This window comes from Mauremys mutica, chromosome 1 (genome assembly GCF_020497125.1).
Source record: "Mauremys mutica isolate MM-2020 ecotype Southern chromosome 1, ASM2049712v1, whole genome shotgun sequence".
Classification (NCBI taxonomy): Eukaryota; Metazoa; Chordata; order Testudines; family Geoemydidae; genus Mauremys; species Mauremys mutica.
In genome coordinates, this window is record NC_059072.1 from 254,355,537 (window position 1) to 254,373,557 (window position 18,021).

General features: G+C 40.0%; 1 protein-coding gene across 1 annotated transcript in view; it reads right to left on the reverse strand.

Moving 5' to 3' along the window:
* MCF2L (MCF.2 cell line derived transforming sequence like) overlaps window positions 1-18,021 on the reverse strand; it is a 251,780-nt gene that overhangs the window by 25,276 nt on the left and 208,483 nt on the right. The window contains exons 6-18 of the mRNA XM_045007516.1: window positions 17,395-17,514; window positions 15,978-16,094; window positions 15,304-15,453; window positions 13,767-13,891; window positions 8,424-8,538; window positions 7,646-7,765; window positions 6,700-6,891; window positions 6,224-6,415; window positions 4,566-4,725; window positions 4,344-4,420; window positions 3,507-3,583; window positions 994-1,060; window positions 53-168 (exon numbers count right to left, since the gene is read on the reverse strand). Of these exons, the coding sequence (XP_044863451.1) occupies window positions 53-168; window positions 994-1,060; window positions 3,507-3,583; window positions 4,344-4,420; window positions 4,566-4,725; window positions 6,224-6,415; window positions 6,700-6,891; window positions 7,646-7,765; window positions 8,424-8,538; window positions 13,767-13,891; window positions 15,304-15,453; window positions 15,978-16,094; window positions 17,395-17,514 (1,628 nt within the window). The remainder of the gene's footprint in view (window positions 1-52; window positions 169-993; window positions 1,061-3,506; window positions 3,584-4,343; window positions 4,421-4,565; window positions 4,726-6,223; window positions 6,416-6,699; window positions 6,892-7,645; window positions 7,766-8,423; window positions 8,539-13,766; window positions 13,892-15,303; window positions 15,454-15,977; window positions 16,095-17,394; window positions 17,515-18,021) is intronic.

The window sequence follows — 18,021 nt, forward strand, 5'->3', positions numbered from 1 at the left end:
CCCTCACCCACCCATTCACTCTCAGCTTTTTTGATTGAACACAAACACTAACCTGTTGTGAAAGTGATAAATTTCTTCCATATTCCCAAACAAAATATCCTTCTTATTTAGGAGCCCTGGTGAAATGAGATGCATCATTAAAGGGTTGTCCATCTCTGACGCATACCCCTGTGACATGGAGAGAGGCAGATTAATTAGTTCCAACACCTGTCTCCCTTCCACAAATCAGTCTGCTAGCAGCCAATAACACAGAAGATTTCTGCATCAATTATGTAATGTTAACACTTCCAACATTGCTCTTTTTGACTGCTATCAAAACAAATGCTCAGAAGGATTGTACACAAACATTCATAATCTCTAAAGAGTTAATTTGAAGAATTACTGAATGTTCTTGTTAAATAAGAATGCAACTAAGTTTACACAATCACCGCATTCAAGGCAAAACTAGCATATTTCCACATCATTTATTCGTATGTAATTTGCAATTTTTTCGTAACTCTTTGAAACTATCAGTTGAAATGTATAAAGCTAGCTATAGTGTCTATGCAACCTTAAACACCGATATTTCAGACGACTGTTCTTGCTCACCCACATTTATAACGCTACTGCAGGTAATAAAAATCATTGCAGATCCTGTCCTTTAGCATTTTAACACATACAAAAATGCATGCAAAGTTGTTTTAAGTCTGACTTTCAAATGTAGACATTATCCACTGGGCACTATGAGCCAGATTCTCTGGTCTAATCACCGAGCATAGTTCAGGAGGGGAGAATGCAAAGGTGGCTTTAGACCATCACTGCTATTCCCTAAGCCCTGGGGACACTGGGGCAGTCCACCCAAAATGATTTCCAGACAGATAATACATAGGGCAAACAAGGTTTTTTTTGTATTGTACATTTGCTAGAATTTATTAATTAAAGGATAAACTACTGAAGGTGTCGGCTCCTCAGATGAGTAGCTCCACCAACAGATATATGGATAAATAGACTTACCTCAAGAACACAAAGAAGTTCTTCCACATATGCTCGTTCAGTTTCAATAAGTTCATTAATTACATGGCTGTTAACAGAGATAATTAAGAAAGGACTGTTAATTTCACAGACTAAGGAATTTTATAAGGAGATTCATTAGCCTATTTTACAGACACAATTAATGCTGAATATAAATATCATATATATTTGCATATCCATATTTTATGTCAAGATGTCTTTCCCAAAAATGGGAGGGGTGGTGGATGCTGTTTAAATCAGAAGATTATATACTGAGGCAGCAGATTGTGACATCAAATGTGCTAAGCCTGAGTTCTGCTTCATTTTCAAGTGCTGCAGGAGCTGGAGTCAGAGCTGCAATGTGCTACTGAAGATAGATTTTTACATTTTAAATTCAGTTGGTCATTTGATATTCAAGCCATTTTATGCATCAGTATTTATGGCATATGATGAAGAAATATCATGCCATGTCTCTGTCACATTTGTTTCCCACAGTTAACATGGATTTCTTTTCCTCCCTATGGTTTTGGGTGAGTGAAGTGTCACATGCTCGTGAACACATGGAACTGTGATGGCTAGAGTCGGCTATAATGAAGGGTTTTTCAGATCGGTGAGCCAATACAGTTCAGTCTGCAAACCCTGCTACGCCAACCCCAGATCTGTACCGGACCAAGATTACTAATTTTGGAATTCATATGGTGGTTCTGTGATGTGGACAAAGGAATACGAGGGACTTCCTTGAGATTTCCCCAAGATAGGGTTTAAGGCCAGAAGGGACTGACAGCTCATATAGTCTGACCTTTGTATATCACAGGCCACTAACATCACACCCAAGAGCCAAAATTAGAACAAAGCACCACAGTCCATAGGAGACCAGACCATTAGGTCAGGCAGAAAATTGGGAGAAATTCTTTCGTGATCCCACATATGCTCAGCACGTGAGCCTGAGCATGTGAGCAAGAACTAGCCAGCCAAGCACCTGAGAGAATTCTCAGCACCACCTCAGAGCACTGGCTCACCCAATCCAGTGCCCCATCTCCAGCAGTGGCCATCTCTAATGCTTCACAGGAAGGAGAAAAACACCCACCAGAATACACTGGGGCAAGGGGAACCTTTCCTGACCCCTGCAGGGGACTAGCTGAAGTCCTGAAGAATCAGATTTTAGGAACAAACAACATGAACTGGAAGTGACCCCCAGGTCTGCTGAGCCCTACTACCACAAGCAAACCCATCATACAGTCCCACTCAAATTTGTCAATCTCACTCCTAAAACTGATTAAGTTGCTTGCTGCCCACAACTCCTACCAGGAGGCTGTTCAGAAACTCACTCCTCATGCTTAGAAACCTTCTTCTAATTTCCAGCCTAAATGTATTGATGGCCAGTTTTTACACATTTGTTCTTCAGTTTAAACACACATCAACCAGCCACACAAATTTCAGGAAAAATCATCTGAAAATTGCGAAGTATGGTGACCAAAACCTTTGGTAGTTTATTTAAGGCTTGATAACTATTCAAACCTCTAACTCCTATCTGAACTGAAACTTTAAAATCCCCTTTCACTAATGCATTTATCATGGAAAGTTGGCCTGGAGGAAGTAACATTAGGTACATGGTACAACCAAAATACAATCTGCAGACTAAAAATGGGAAAATATCGTCCAATGTAGCCCACAGAGCACAACTGATTCACTTTCACTAGCTTAGATTACCTTCCACAAGTCTGGAGCAGGGATCGGCAATCTTTGGCATGTGGCTCGCCAGGGTAAGCAATCAATGGAGGCTGCGGGAAGACACGGCCAGCACATCCCTCAGCCCGCGCCGCTTCCCGCAGCCCCCATTGACCTGGGACGGTGAACCGCGGCCAATGGGAGCCGTAATCGGCCGAACCTGCGGATGCAGAGGGTAAACTAACCGGCCCGGCATGCCAGGGTGCTTACCCTGGCAGGCCATGTGCCAAAGCTTGCTAATCCCTGGTCTGGAGGCTTGATTCAGAGAAACCCATGAAAGCTCAGATGCTCTTCTGAATCGTAACCAAACGTAAAACTAAACAGTTTTCTTAAGGTTCACTTTTCAAAAGTTACAGCATCGTCTTAATATCTGTTGATTTAATCTTGTCATAAATAAGGTGATACTTAAACAATCTCAGCAAGTTGCAGTCTTGCGCCAGGGGAGAAGATGACAACTGCAATGCTGGGGGTGTCATGCTCAATGTGCAGTCGAAGGTATGCTTTTACAGAAGGTTTATACAGCTGGTTGAAGAAAGCAGAGCACAAAACCAATCACGAATGAGGCTGGAATATGCAATTTTGAGGAGTTTAAGAAATCTAAATCCTCCCATATCACTCTTGCTGAAGGAAGACAACTTGTAAGGGACCATGCAAGATGGAAGTCCATTTTACGCACTTCCATGGCTACATCATAGTCATGTGAATCTGCTGAACCAAATGGTAATGGTAGACCTTGATCAGTCCAATCAGAATAACATGCTGGCTGTTGTCTACCAAGCTGTACCCACCTTCGTAACACAGCTAGGTTTTCTTCATCATCCATCACAGATCCACCTCTGCTTTGACGGATTTCACTCATTTCATTCTGGAACACAACGTGAAAAAGTATGTCAGAGGGAAAATAGGAAAATGTACTTCCAATCTATTTGCTATACCATTGACATATGGAACTATTATTTTATTTATAACAGAGGCTGCAACTATTAACAATGAAGGAAACTATGAGGCAAATTCAAGGGCAAAAGAATGAAAGTTTATCAGATGGTCTTGGGGAACATCAGAACATTTGGATAAATGGAGTGTCCCACAAAAGAGGAAGCCAGCCCACCAGCTTAGAAAGGTTCTGCTTTTGCTTTTCTTCCAAGCAAAAATGATCTCAGGGCAAATGGTACCAACCTAGAGGACAAAATGAAACTCTGTTTTCACCACGATTTACCAGAGCTCTCGTCTGGGGCTCACTGTGTTTCTTTGAGTTCTGTGACTTCACAAAGCACTGACTTTCTCTAGTTCTCTGGCTGTGGCTACACTTAGCACTTCAAAGCGCTGCCGCAGTAGCGCTTTGAAGCGCTAAGTGTAGTCAAAGCACCAGCGCTGGGAGAAAGCTCTCCCAGCGCTGTCCGTACTCCACCTCCCTGTGGGGAATAACGGACAGCGCTGGAAGCCGCGCTCCCAGCGCTGGGGCTTTGACCACACTGGCGCTTTGCAGCGCCGCAATTTGCAGCGTTGGAGAGGGTGTGTTTTCACACCCTGCTGCAGCACTGCAAATTTGTAAGTGTAGCCAAGCCCTCTGTGTGTGCGCTTGCACACTGGAGAGAATGATCAAGATAAAACAAATTCAGAATTACTTTTAGTCTTCTGTAGTTCATTCTCCGGAGCATGTTATCTTCTGTGTTGGACACATAGTCAGAGCCTCTTCGAAGACCTGGTACAGAATCAAACAGCAGCTGTTAAACTGGAGCAGGTTTGACAGAGGTCTTTTGTATAACCACAGACAATAACTTAAATTCTCTTCAAGTTCATTGGTGTAGTGCAGGAACCTGATTTAATAGCTTTTTGCAGCAATTTACCTGGAGAGACACAAGGAGATTTTACAAAGACTTCAGGTCTTGGTGCCACTGGCTGAACTGGACGGGTCTGCTTAGCTGCCAGTTTTTTAAGGCTCACTTGTCTCTTTTGAAACATTTCTTCCATGCTTTCCTGCTTTTGAAAAACTTTTTGCACATGTTCCTGTAGAAATAGCATAAAATTAGCACTATTCTGAATAAACTTACAAGACATGCTGTCATTTATGGTACAATAACCTCCAATATGTCCAGCTTTTATACAGCATATAAAAAGGAACATGTAGAAATAATGTTCTAAACTTTAAAGAGAAATTCTTCCCTCATTCTAACTAAAATATAATTTAGAATGCCAGACTGAGATATTTAGTTCCAATTACATTAGTGTACATCACCATCAAAACATTTCACTGCTGACCAGGTTGTAAATTTAGGGAAATCAAATAAATTATGATTGATTCAAACTTCCACATTTAGGGTAAATGTTTCAAAAGTACGTAAGTGGCATATGAGTCTAAGTTCCTATTTTTAAAACTGACTTCAGCACTTAGGAGCTTATCATCATTGAAAGTAAGTGGAGCTTTGGGTACATCTACACTACCTGTTGGATCAGCGGGTAGTGATCCATCTATCGGGGATCGATTTATCGCGTCTAGTGTAGTGTAGTGTAGTGATCCCTGATCGCTCTGCCGTCGACTCCGGAACTCCACCGCGGCGAGAGGCGGAAACGGAGTCGATGGGGGAGTGGCAGCGGTCGACTCACCGCCGTCCTCACGGCCAGGTAAATCGACCTAAGATACGTTGACTTCAGGTACACTATTCGCATAGCTGAAGTTGCGTATCTTATGTCGACCCCCGTACCCCCAAGCGTAGACCTAGCCTTAGACTCTTAAGTGCCAGAGTCACTTTTGAAAATGGGACCTATACTCCTATGTCACTTAAGGATTTAGGACAACTTAATTACATCACATAATAGAATAGCTAAGAATGGTAAGAGACACACGAGAGTGACATTGCATTTAGAACAATTCATTTTTCTAAAGAGCATACACACGTCACAGAATCAGTATTTGCTAACATGTAACACACCACAAGAACTCATTTGATAGAATATCTTTTGAACACTACTATCCAAGAAACTAGGGCCACTGCTACATATCCCTGATGTATTTGGCAGCAAACCAGAGGCAGGAGTTGGGGGCCGGGGGAACACAATCAAGCTAGAGGCATGTTTGCCTTGTGACTCCCAGTCACATCCACTGGTGCACGGTGCCCTAGAAGAGGTAGAACTGCTAACTATCCTATATTAAAGCTGTCATAGCGGGTGGCCTTGGCTGCTGCAGGGGAAGTCTTTAAAGGGGAAGACCATCCCTTCCTCCTCCATACCCCAATAAATAAAAGCAGTCCTGGGTCCACATAAAAGTAGGGCTGGGCTAGAGTAATACTGGTGCTGCAGTTCCCAGCAGCCCCCCAGTGCTGCTACCTGCTACTGCAGGTGGAGTTGGTGAGTAGAATGAGCAATCAGGATCAAAGTGCCAACAACAATTCAGTGCCCTAGGAGGCCAGCTATGCAGTTTACCATTAACATCAGCCCTGCAAGAAACCAAATCTAAAATTAACAGTGACTGTAAACATATGTGCACATGCATAAATCCTATGGGTACCATTAGGTCCTGGTTGAGAATGGGTTCATATAGTTGGTAAACTTTATTCGGTTCCTTGATTTTATTGTCTGCCCCTGTGTCCAGGAATTTCTCAATCTCCTGCAAAGCTGATTCTGCGCCGTCCTGGGACTGGCATTTGTCTACAGGCTGTGACGCTAGCAGGTAAATGCCTTCATCACACCACCTCATGGACTGGAAACACACAACGAAAACAGGAAAGAACACACATCAGTGGAAACACTTAAGTGAATGGTTAGCAGAATACATTTCACACATTTACAAAATGTTCAGCTATGTGAGGGGGGAAAGTCAGATTTCTGATTTTTTTTCTCCCTATTAGCAAATGCCTGTTTTACACTGGAAACATTCTTCCTCTACTGGTCATTATTTACTTCTCAAACATATGGGGTCATCACATGTTTGCAATATTATTAGCAAGTGAGATGGGAAGCAGAACTATTTCATATAAAATTTACCTTCTCCAATAGACTATGCAGTTCCAGAGATTTGTTAAGAAGACCTCTCCTCTTTTCTGTCTCTGTAGCAAATGCATCACAGAGATGATGGAGCTCATTGCACTTTGGAAGAATGGAGTCCACAGCATAGTGGTTGTTTTGAACAAGCTGGTCACCTTGAGAAGCTAGCACCCTAGCTTTTCCTAAGGATTCCTAAGAAAGCAAAAAAATTTTAAAATACTAGATTTAGTTCGAATGTTAGGGTTAACATTCTTTAAAAAGCTCCCAAAATAAAACTCAAACATGTATTCTGCTATGGAAAAGTGCATTTATTTGCTATGCAAATAATTTCATTTATTAAATTGTTAACTGTTGCATTGTCTAATAAATAAAGGTGTTTTCCTGTCTTTCCAGTTGTCTAAATACTTCGGTGCTCCTCTTCAATATGGTACTTGTGTGCTTCACAAACATGAATGGATTTAATCTCAACACCTGTGCAGTCAGAAGTACTATCATTATTTTACAGATGGCGAGCTGACAGATTAAATGACTTGTTCAAAGTCACATATGAAAGCTGTGACAGAGCCAGGAATCAAAACCACATCTCCTGAATCCCAGACCAGTGCCTTAACCACAAGGCTTTACAATGGTTATCTATATGGATATAACTATTCCACTACAAAATATACATAAGGAAACTGAAAAAAAATGTTCTCCATTTGTGTGTCCACACTAGAAATGTTTGCCAGTCACATTTTTAATGTTTTTGATAGTCTTATCAGCTCTAAATTTTAATGACATTGGTTGTTTTAATCATTGGGAGGAAAAGACACTCATTCTATCCAGTTCTGAGTTTTGGCTCTGGGTCATAAAATATATATTCACCAACTAATTCTGCACTTTTTTTTCCCCAAAAAGCAAAAATATACTGTAGACTAAGAAATACGGAGAAATTACAAGAACATACATGTGATTTTTCTTCAAAGTTGGCAAGATCCTTCAGAATGTGCTCCACATGTGAAACGCTGTTTCCCACATCTGTGAAAGCAGATAACCTCTCGGACGCAATACTCAAAGCTGCTTTGACCTGAAATGAGAGACAACTGTATATCCAAGAGGGTGATTTCAACTGCCTCAGTAATAAGACTAGTGCTATACGGCCAGCATAATATGCTGCTACATGAGAACTGGTTTGGAAGGAACCACTGAACAGCTGTGCCCATTGGTCAGTGGAGATCAGAACATTGCAAGGAGAATACACTGTGTCTTTAGAGAGAAGCATTCAAACCAACGAGGCTCCTACTTTTATCATTCCCTAGTGACCTGAAGAAGAGCTCTGTGTATCTCAAAAGCTTGTTTCTTTCACCAACAGACATTGGTCCAATAAAAGATACTATTACACCCACCTTGCCTCTCTCAAACCCTGGGACCAACATGGCTGTAACAACACTGCAAACATCACACCCTAATGGTAATCCCTGAAGTATCACTGACAGTAATTGACTGCCCAGAGGGTACATACTGTGATAGTGGAATGTAAGACCAAGGCAAGTACAAGAAAAAAGTTTGGAAGAAAACTTTCAATTGCACGTGAAAGATACATAAATAGGTAAGGGAAAAAATACATTGCCTTAAGGATTAGAGGGTGCTGAATGTAAATAATCTGGGAAGTGTTTTTGGATCCTTTGGGAATGAAGGAGGTGACATAAATGTAAAATATTAAAACACCATCAAGAAACTCTCACCTCTCTAAAAGTTTGTTCAAAATTCCGAAGCTGTACACACTGCTCAAGCTTTTGTTGATGTTTAGCCCAAAATTCATCAAAGGCAATCTCTGTTTCATCTAATTGAGCCAGAAGCCTAAAAGAAAGTTCAGGATTAAAGTGATGGCTACAGTTTAAGAGACAATAGCATATTTTAGTGGACAACTCAAAGCTTCCCTTTAAGTAAATCTTTTTCTAAGCAATCAGATGGACTATTGTTAGCAGTACAGTAGCCAGTGTTCCTATACTACTAGGTAGCTTTTCCTCATTTCTGATATTGCATGTAAGTGGTTTCTTGAATAATATTGATGTAAAACAGAAATCCACCATGAATGTTAGCATTTATGGAAAACTGACAGCAATGGCTAGATCTAGATGCGGCACATACCCACATCTAAGTTCTGGTTTGTGATACCCTTTATACTTCTCTCTCCTGTGCAGAGACGATCAATCTGCAGTTTACAAGTGTGATAAATAAGAACTTGTTCCACTTGTAATTTAAGACAGGTTTGAACCCAAATGTTTTATGCCTATTTTACTGTTCAACCTATCTATGTATATAGACGTGAATATTGCACTTAGCACTACGGTATCTGAGTACTTATCCTCACAATGTACATTTCTGTAATTAGGGTATAACAATATAGCATCAGGTCAGGACTGAGGTGTATTTTGCCTCACTTACAGCATCACAAAAATTCACCAGAATTTTGAAAAAAAAGATTTTAAAGCATTTAGGAGTTGGATGAATTAAAAAATTAAAATTAATTCAGAAGAGGAGTTTATATGGACTCTGTAGTTCACTCCAGGTTTCCTCTGATATCACAGCTACGTGGGACATTTTGGATAAACTACTCAAAACAATGAACAGATGGCTTGTAGGTGATGGGAGAAATGAAGTTGCTTCTGCCAAACTCTGTTAGTTGGAATGCCAAGCTCTTCAAAATGAAAATGGAAAATGTTGGAACTAAAGCAAATATATAGGAACACAAAATGACACACAGAAACAACTTAAAATATCATCCTGGGGAAATTATCTCTGTTTTTATAATACTGTTCAAATTTGTATCTCTGTGTTGTGGTCGTATAAGGGCTTACAATTTGGCAGTAAATTAAGACAAAACACAGAGGAAAAGCCTTAATATCTCATACTTAACTCTACCAGTTTGATTCTATTTTTTATATCAGGCACCTAGCAATTGCTTAAAAAATGTTTAAGCCCATGTAAAAAGGCCAGCGATACACCAAAAGCTCTGCCCTCACCCATGCATAAAGGTACTCCTGGTAGAATTCTGAATCAAAAAATTAAAAATTCTGTGCACAATATTTTAAAATTCTGCAAAATTCTGAAAATTTTATTTGTCAAAACACTACATGATCATGCCAGTTTCAATTACTTTTAGGGCTGTCAAGCGATTAAAAAATTAATCATAATTAATTGCCCTGTTAAATAGAATACATTTATTTAAATATTTTTGGATGTTTACTACACTTTCAAATATATTTATTTCAATTACAACACAGAATATGAAGTGTATAGTGCTCACTTTATATTTATTTTTGATTACAAGTATTTGCACCGTAAAAAAACAAAAAAAATAGTATTTCAATTCACCTAATAAATGTCCTGTAGTGCATTCTCTTTATCATGAAAGTTAAACTTACAAAAGTAGAATTATGTACAAAAAACTGCGTTAAAAATAAAACAATGTAAAATTTTAGAGCCTGCAAGTCCACCCAGTCCTACTTCTCGTTAAGCCAATTGCTCAGACAAACAAATTTGTTTACATTTGCAGGAGATAATGCTGCCCGCTTCTTGTTTACAATGTCACCTGAAAGTGAGAAGAATTATTCTCATGGCACTGTTGTAGCCAGCGTCACAAGATATTTGTGTGTCAGATGCGCTAAAGATTCATATGTCCCTTCATGCTTCAGCCACCATTCCAGGGGATGTGCATCCATGCTGATGACAGATTCTGTTCAATAACCATCCAAAGCAGTGAGGACCAATGCATGTTCATTTTCATTTTCTGAGTCAGATGCCACCTGCAGAAGGTTGATTCTCTTTTTTGGTAGTTCGGATTCTGTAGTTTCTGCATTGGAGTGTTGCTTTTTTAAGACATCTGAAAGCATGCTTCACTCCTCCTGATTTTGGAAGGCACTTCAGATTCATAAAGCTTGGGTTGAGTGCTGTAGCTATCTTTAGAAATCTCACATGGGTACCTTGTTTGCGTTTTGTCAAATCTGCAGTGAAAGTGTTCTTAAAATGAACAGCATGTGCTGGGTCATCATCCGAGACTGCTATAACATGAAATATATGGCAGAATGTAGGTAAAACAGAGCAGGGGACATACATTTCTCCTCCGAGTTCAGCCACAAATTTAATTAACGCATTGCTTTTTTAATGAGCATTATCAGCATGGAAGCATGTCCTCTGGAATGGTGGTCGAAGCATGAAGGCGCATACGAATGTTTAGCATATCTGGCACGTAAATACCTTGCAATTCCGGGTACACAAGTGTCATGCAAATACCTGTTCTCACTTTCTGGTGATATTGTAAATAAGAAGAGGGCAGCATTATCTACTGTAAATGTAAACAAACTTGTATGTCTTCGTGATTTTGTTTTTGAATGCAATTATGAAACCAAAAAAAAAAAAATCTGCATTTGTAAGTTGCACTCTCATGACAAAGAGATTGCACTACAGTACTGATATGAGATGAACTGAAAAATACTATTTCTTTTGTTTATCATTTTTACAGTGCAAATATTTGTAATAAAAATAACTACACTTTGATTTCAATTACAACATAGAATATAATATATATGAAAATGTAGAAAAACATCCAAAATATGAATACATTTCAACTGGCATTCTATTGTTTAACAGTGCGATTAAACCTGCCATTAATCGAGATTACGTTTTTTTTAATCGCAATTAATTTTTTTTATTAATCAACAGCCCTAATTATTTTAGTAATTTTTTTCAAAATACCTGTCAGCAGGTATGTCTGTAACAATACACACACACAAAAGATTCCCCCAGAAGTAGAGAGCTAAAGAAACCCCCTATGAAAACCCTGTTCCTGTTTCTCTGCCCCCTCCCCATCCCCCTCCCAAAGCCCAGCCAGAACGTCAGACACCAGGACTCCTCCCACCCTAGAACCCAGATTGCACCCCCCAGAGCCCAGATGTGGCTCCCCCCCCAGCCCAGATACCCACCCTCCCCCCAGAGCCCAGCCAGGGCCCCCCTTTTCCCAGATACCCACACCCACTCCCCACCAAAGCCCAGCCATGGCCCAGCCCACACATCTGCCCTCCCACTCCCCAGAGCCCAGCTGGGCCCCACCCCACCTAGACACCCTCTACTCCTCAGAGCCCAGGGAGAAACAGCCTGATGCTGGGACCCAGACTTTATGGAGTTTTCTGCACACTTCAGTCTCTGTTCCTCAGGGTGTGCTGGGAACTGCAGCTGATGGGAACCCTCTAGCTCCCTCTCCCCCTGGCAGTGTCTTCTATGTGCACGCTGGGCTCTGCTGGATCCAGTGGCCCCCAGAAGCACTGCAGCCCATTTCTGTGGGAGAAAGGAAATTCTGCGCACGCAACATTAAATTCTGCATTGTGCGGTAGCACAGAATTCCCCCAGAGGTAATTAAGGGAAAAGAACTCTCTCCATTTCAATCACCTTCTCAGACAAGATCTGAGTAAATACATAGCGCACTCTATGTACCCCAAGGTCAGCTAAGTTGGTCTCTTAAGCCCAAAGGGTGAGAGTTCCAGAGTCATGAGCCCTCCATTGAGACCATCTTGCCTCCAAGCCAGTTGTCAGCTGGATAGTCCCAGCCAATCTCAACTGTCAGGTATGAGTGTGAGGAGACAGGAAGTCTAAACTAACCAGGAATCAAATAAAGTTCTTAATGGTCAAAACCTACACACACTGAATTGCCAGTCACAGTAGATTACAGAACAATATTCTGTGCCATGCATCACACATTAAGCAGCGAGGAACCGCCACATTCTGTTCTGCATTAGCTGAAGTTTCTGGGTGGCCTTTTAATTTATCCCAAGCAGACCACATTGCACCACTCAATCTAGAGCAATGGCTCTCAAAACTTTCCAGTCTACTGTACTCCTTTCAGGAGTCTGATTTGTCTTGCGTACCCCCAGGTTTCACCTCACTCAAAAAGTACTTGCTTACAAAATCAGACATAAAAATACAAAAAAAGTATCACAGCCACACTATTACTGAAAAATTGCTGACTTTCTCATTTTTACTGCACCTCTACCTCAATATAACGCTGTCCTCAAGAGCCAAAAAATCATACCGCGTTATAGGTGAAACCGCGTTATATCGAACTTGCTTTGATCCGCCGGAGTGTGCAGCCCCGCCCCCCCAGGGCACTGCATTACCACGTTATATCCGAATTCGTGTTATATCGGGTCGCGTTATATCCGGGTAGAGGTGTATATAATTATAAAATAAACCAATTGGAATAAAAATACGGTACTTACATTTCAGTGTATAGTATATAGAGCAGTATAAACAAGTCATTATCAGGATGAAATTTTAGTTTGTACTGACTTCTCTACTGCTTTTTATGTAGCCTGTTGCATAACTAGGGAAATATCTAGATTAGTTGATGTATCCCCTGGAAGACTTATGCGAACCCCTGGGGTACACGTACCCTTGGTTGAGAACCACTGATTTAGAGGTACCAAGGACATGAATGTTTCTGATGAAGTCTGTATCTGAAAGACTACAACCTTTTATCTGATGAAGGAAGAAAAGCACTCTCTGCTAGTTGCTACATGGCCATGCAGAAACAGCTGTTGACCTAACACGACTCCTAAGTTCTTGGTCATAAAAGGTGGATAAACCCAAAAGAAGATCTCCCTCTTACTGCTTCCCCCAAAACAATATCCCCCATCTTAGCTGGACTGAGTTTCAGCCAGCCATCTCTCAAACAAGTAGCCATCTTCTTCAGACAGTGGGACAGCTGATCAACTGCATCATCTGAACCAGATGAAATGGAGATACAGAGCAGAGTGTCATCAGTATATTGATGGCACTGAAACCCAAACTGAATCCTTATCTCCCTCGCATGCAGACTGAGCAACAAAGGAGACAAAATAGAACCCTGCAGCACTTTGCTCAATGGAGGATTTGGAGCAGACGAGCTACTGCCCACTAACACCTTCTAAGTATTTACCACCTTGAATCACTTTGCCAGTTTGCTAACTACATGTATAAAAATTAAATACTAGGACATAAAAGAACTGTGTAAAATAAAAACTAATGCACACTCCATATTTCATTCACCTCACCTTTCCACAGTGGTTTGATTGTCAAGTTGATCTTGGTTGAGTTTGTAGTCAGGGTTCTCAGCAACTGGCTTTCTATTACTTTCAAGGATATCATGTCCCTGTTTTAAAGCTAACCTCAAATCCTCCTGCAGAAAACAAAAAACATATTTTAGAGGTCTTTCTAAAGAAATCTTGCCAAGTACCATAGATAAAGTGTTCTTTATAGGAAGAATAGCGAGAACAATTTAATAAAGTAATCTGGCTAAGCAGCAGTTCTGCAGAAAAGGACCTGGGGATTATAGTGGATGAGAAGCTGGATATGAGTCAGCAGTGTGCACTTGTTTCCAAGAAGGCTAACGGCATATTGGGCTGCATTAGTAGGAGCATTGTCAGCAGATCGAGGGAAGTGATTATTCCCCTCTATTCTGCACTGGTGAAGCCACATCTGGAGTACTGTGTCCAGTTTTGGGCCCCCCACTACAGAAAAGATGTGGACAAATTGGAGAGAGTCCAGTGGAGGGCAACAAAAATGATTAGGGGGCTGGGGCACATGATTTACAAGGAGAGGCTGAGGGAACTGGGTTTATTTATTCTGCAGAAAAGAAGAGTGAGGCGGGATTTGATAGCAGCCTTCAATTACCTGAAGGGGGGTTCCAAAGAGGATGGAGCTAGGCTGTTTGCAGTGGTGGCAGATGACAGAACAAGGAGCAATGGTCTCAAGTTGCAGTGGGGGAGGTATAGGTTGGATATTAGGAAAAAACTATTTCACTAGGAAGGTGGTGAAGCACTGGAACAGGTTACCTAGGGAGGTGGTGGAATCTCCATCCTTAGAAGTTTTTAAGGCCCAGCTTGACAAAGCCCTGGCTGGGATGATTTAGTTGGGGTTGGTCCTGCTTTGAGCAGGGGGTTGGACTAGATGACCTCCTGAGGTCTCTTCCAACCCTGATCTTCTATGATTCTATGATTAAAAGTAATGAATTAAAGGTCCTGAAAGTTAAACCTCAACATTTTCCACGCTTGTTCCAACCTCTCAAACCTGTGTTGGAAGTTTCATGATAACGGACACTTTCTCAAGATTTCAAGTGCATCTGGTTGTGCACAATTACCTGGAGATTTTTTGCTGCTGTATTCTGAAACTGCTGGCAAACTAGTTTTGGTTCAAGTTATTGATGTTTAAAAAAATGTTATCGGGTTTGTCCATTCATAATCAGAATTTCATATATATGTGCACACATTAAGACAAATAAAAAAATGAAAATCTAAACATTCCCATTACTACATCTTCGGTTGTACAGCAATTTCCATTACAGAAACATATCATCATTTGTATGTGCTATATCTTCTTAGCCTCCAGGATTATTTTTGCAAGGAATAAAGATCCTTATTAAACTTCAAATATAGCCAGACAGCTTTAAGAAGATTTCAAAGGTCTCACATTCTTAATATTATCTAAATATTTTCAAAAGCTCTCCAATTTTTCTATTGTATTTTTATTGCTAGTTATAATGAAAATAACATGCTAACTAAAAGCAGGGGTACTTTCATACGACACACCTACCTTCATTTTGTCCTTCTTTTCACTATGTGCTGCAAGAAGGGAGCTGGTTGATTGTACATCATTTGGTAGTTCTGTTTCAGCCAATTCGGTCCCAAAGGACTGAAGCATTTGAGCTGTTTGCTTAACCATTAGGGCAAAACTTTCTATGGCCTTTTGGAATATATAAAACCATTAAAGACATTTCATCCTCTGAACTCCCCCCCAAAAAATATTAAATGCAAACTTTAGACTACAACAAAAAGTTTGGCTTAAAAAAAGTTTGTTTTAAATAATATTTTGCTAGCAAGAGTTGTAAATAAAACACCTTCACCATTACCGTCTTAACTGCATATTTTCTCTATGCAGAAAATGCATTACATCAGATGCATTCTCCACACATTTTTATAACCCGGAGTCATTTTTTAAACTTGAGCTTTTCCCCTCTCTTGTAACAACAATACCCAGCCCCTGCCCCCCCAGCCTCCAAACAACAATATTCCTTTGCTCCAAAACCCTAAGAAAACCACTCCCAAAGTTATTACTTGTGTTATTTCTTTAAGATAATTAAGTTCCACTGAGATCATCTCCTCACTCAGTTGATGTCAGCTTGCATTAATTATAATGTGTTTTATAACTGACAGTACAACTCAGAAGGGCCCACTAAACTGCAAAAAATAAAAACAACTAAGGCTTACAGTGCGGTGAGAGAGCCATCTGTTATGACAATAATCCAGAGTGCCACCAAGGTCTTCTGTTAGCTGTGTTTTGTCAATATAACCATGCAATTCTGTTACTGAGCCCAGCATTATGATCTACAACCATAAAGGAGTAGAATTAATATAACCAAATAAATGACAAGACTCATATTAGGAATTTCTGGGCAAATCCTGCAGTCTTTACTCAGGCCATTGAAATCAAGGGAAGAAGCATAGGGTGGATTTGTTCCCTTTGTGTATACAACAGCACACCAACTCAATAGTAGTTTATGCTGGAAAATGTTACAAAATGTAATGACTGCAGACATAACCACCAGCATTTTATTCAGGTTGAACAGTATGCGTTAAGTAAGGCATATGTACTGTACAACATACAATCTTTGCTTTTGGCACACTACATATGGCTATTTTCTGAAAGCTATGGTATTTGGTTAATTCACGTCACACCAAGGACATCATAGGCATGTGGCTTAACTTGAGTGGAAAGGGAGAGAGAAAAATTACAACATGCAACTGGAGTTTTGAATGTTTGCTTTAGTTCCCAATTATAATCCAGTTTTTGACTTTGAGGAAGATGTCCCCCTAGTTAGGGTAAAAAGAGTCATTATCTATACAAAAGAAAGAGGTGTTTAAGAAAGTCATCACAGTCATATGACAAATCGTCCAGTGATACTATATTACGGGCCAGACGTAAAAAATCCAGGCTCCACTTTTCAGGAAAATATTATTGTGAGTGCAAATTTTCACCCACAATTTCAATGGCTATAAACTGATGTAGCTTAGACAGCTTTGATATCTACTTTATGATTGCATTCAGGTATTTGGACATTTAAGTAACATTAATTGTTCCCACAAATAATCATGGGCAAGAAAACAATGGAGGCTGGGTTGAAAAATCAGACCCTGTAGCTGTGTATCATTAAAAATTAAATTACATATATGGTGTTTTAGTTAGGAGGAACAGTGTTAGCAAACAAATGATATTCAGCAATATGAATTTGAAAACAGCTGAGAATGAAATCATCCTCCTGCTGCTCAATGATGTAAACATACAAGATCTGCCACTACACAATAGATATAAATGAACAAAATAGTTTTTTAAAAGTACATACACTATATTTTACATAACAAAGCTGTACATTTATAAATGTTAATATTAACTCTAGGGTTTAGCTAAGTGCTTGATATTAGATTACTCATTTTATGTTTACTCACATGTTAAAATACTCTTATTTGTCTAAAGACTCCCTGGGAACAAAATACCAACATGGAACAGCATAGATAAATTGTTAAAGTAACATGTAAGCATTTCTTTTCCATTTGCTAATGTGCACATTGTCCAGTTTAAGTACCTTCTTAATCACTGCTAGTATAGTTGAGGCACAGAAATACTTACAGGTACCTTCATTTTAAATTCATCTCTGTTGAATTTGAAAGCGAGGTCTGAGAGAGTTCGGTGGATAAATCCTGTTGGGCGCAGAACAAGGACCAGCTGCAGGTTTCCTGGGAAAGATGCCTGTAAGTATAATTAAACAGGTGTGTCCCATTAATTTCTGTATTCCTGGGTTCTATAAATGTATCTTTAGACCAGGGGTCAGCAACCTTTCAGAAGTGGTGTGCCGAGTCTTCATTTATTCACTCTAATTTAAGGTTTCACGTAATACATTTTAACGTTTTTAGAAGATCTCTTTCTATAAGTCTATAATATATAACTAAACCATTGTTGTATGTAAAGTAAATAAGATTTTTAAAATGTTTAAGAATCTTCATTTAAAATTAAATTAAAATGCCGAGTCCCCCGGACCGGTGGCCAGGACCCGGGCAGTGTGAGTGCCACTGAAAATCAGTTCGCGTGCTGCCTTTGGCACGCGTGCCATAGGTTGCCTACCCCTGCTTTAGACTATATGAAACCCATGCTAAACCATGTCCTGACTGTACCGAAGGCCTACATAAATGCTTCACTGAATAAAAACTCATCAAGGCCTGTAATCAGAACATTTTAAAACCCGCTCATCTATTTTTC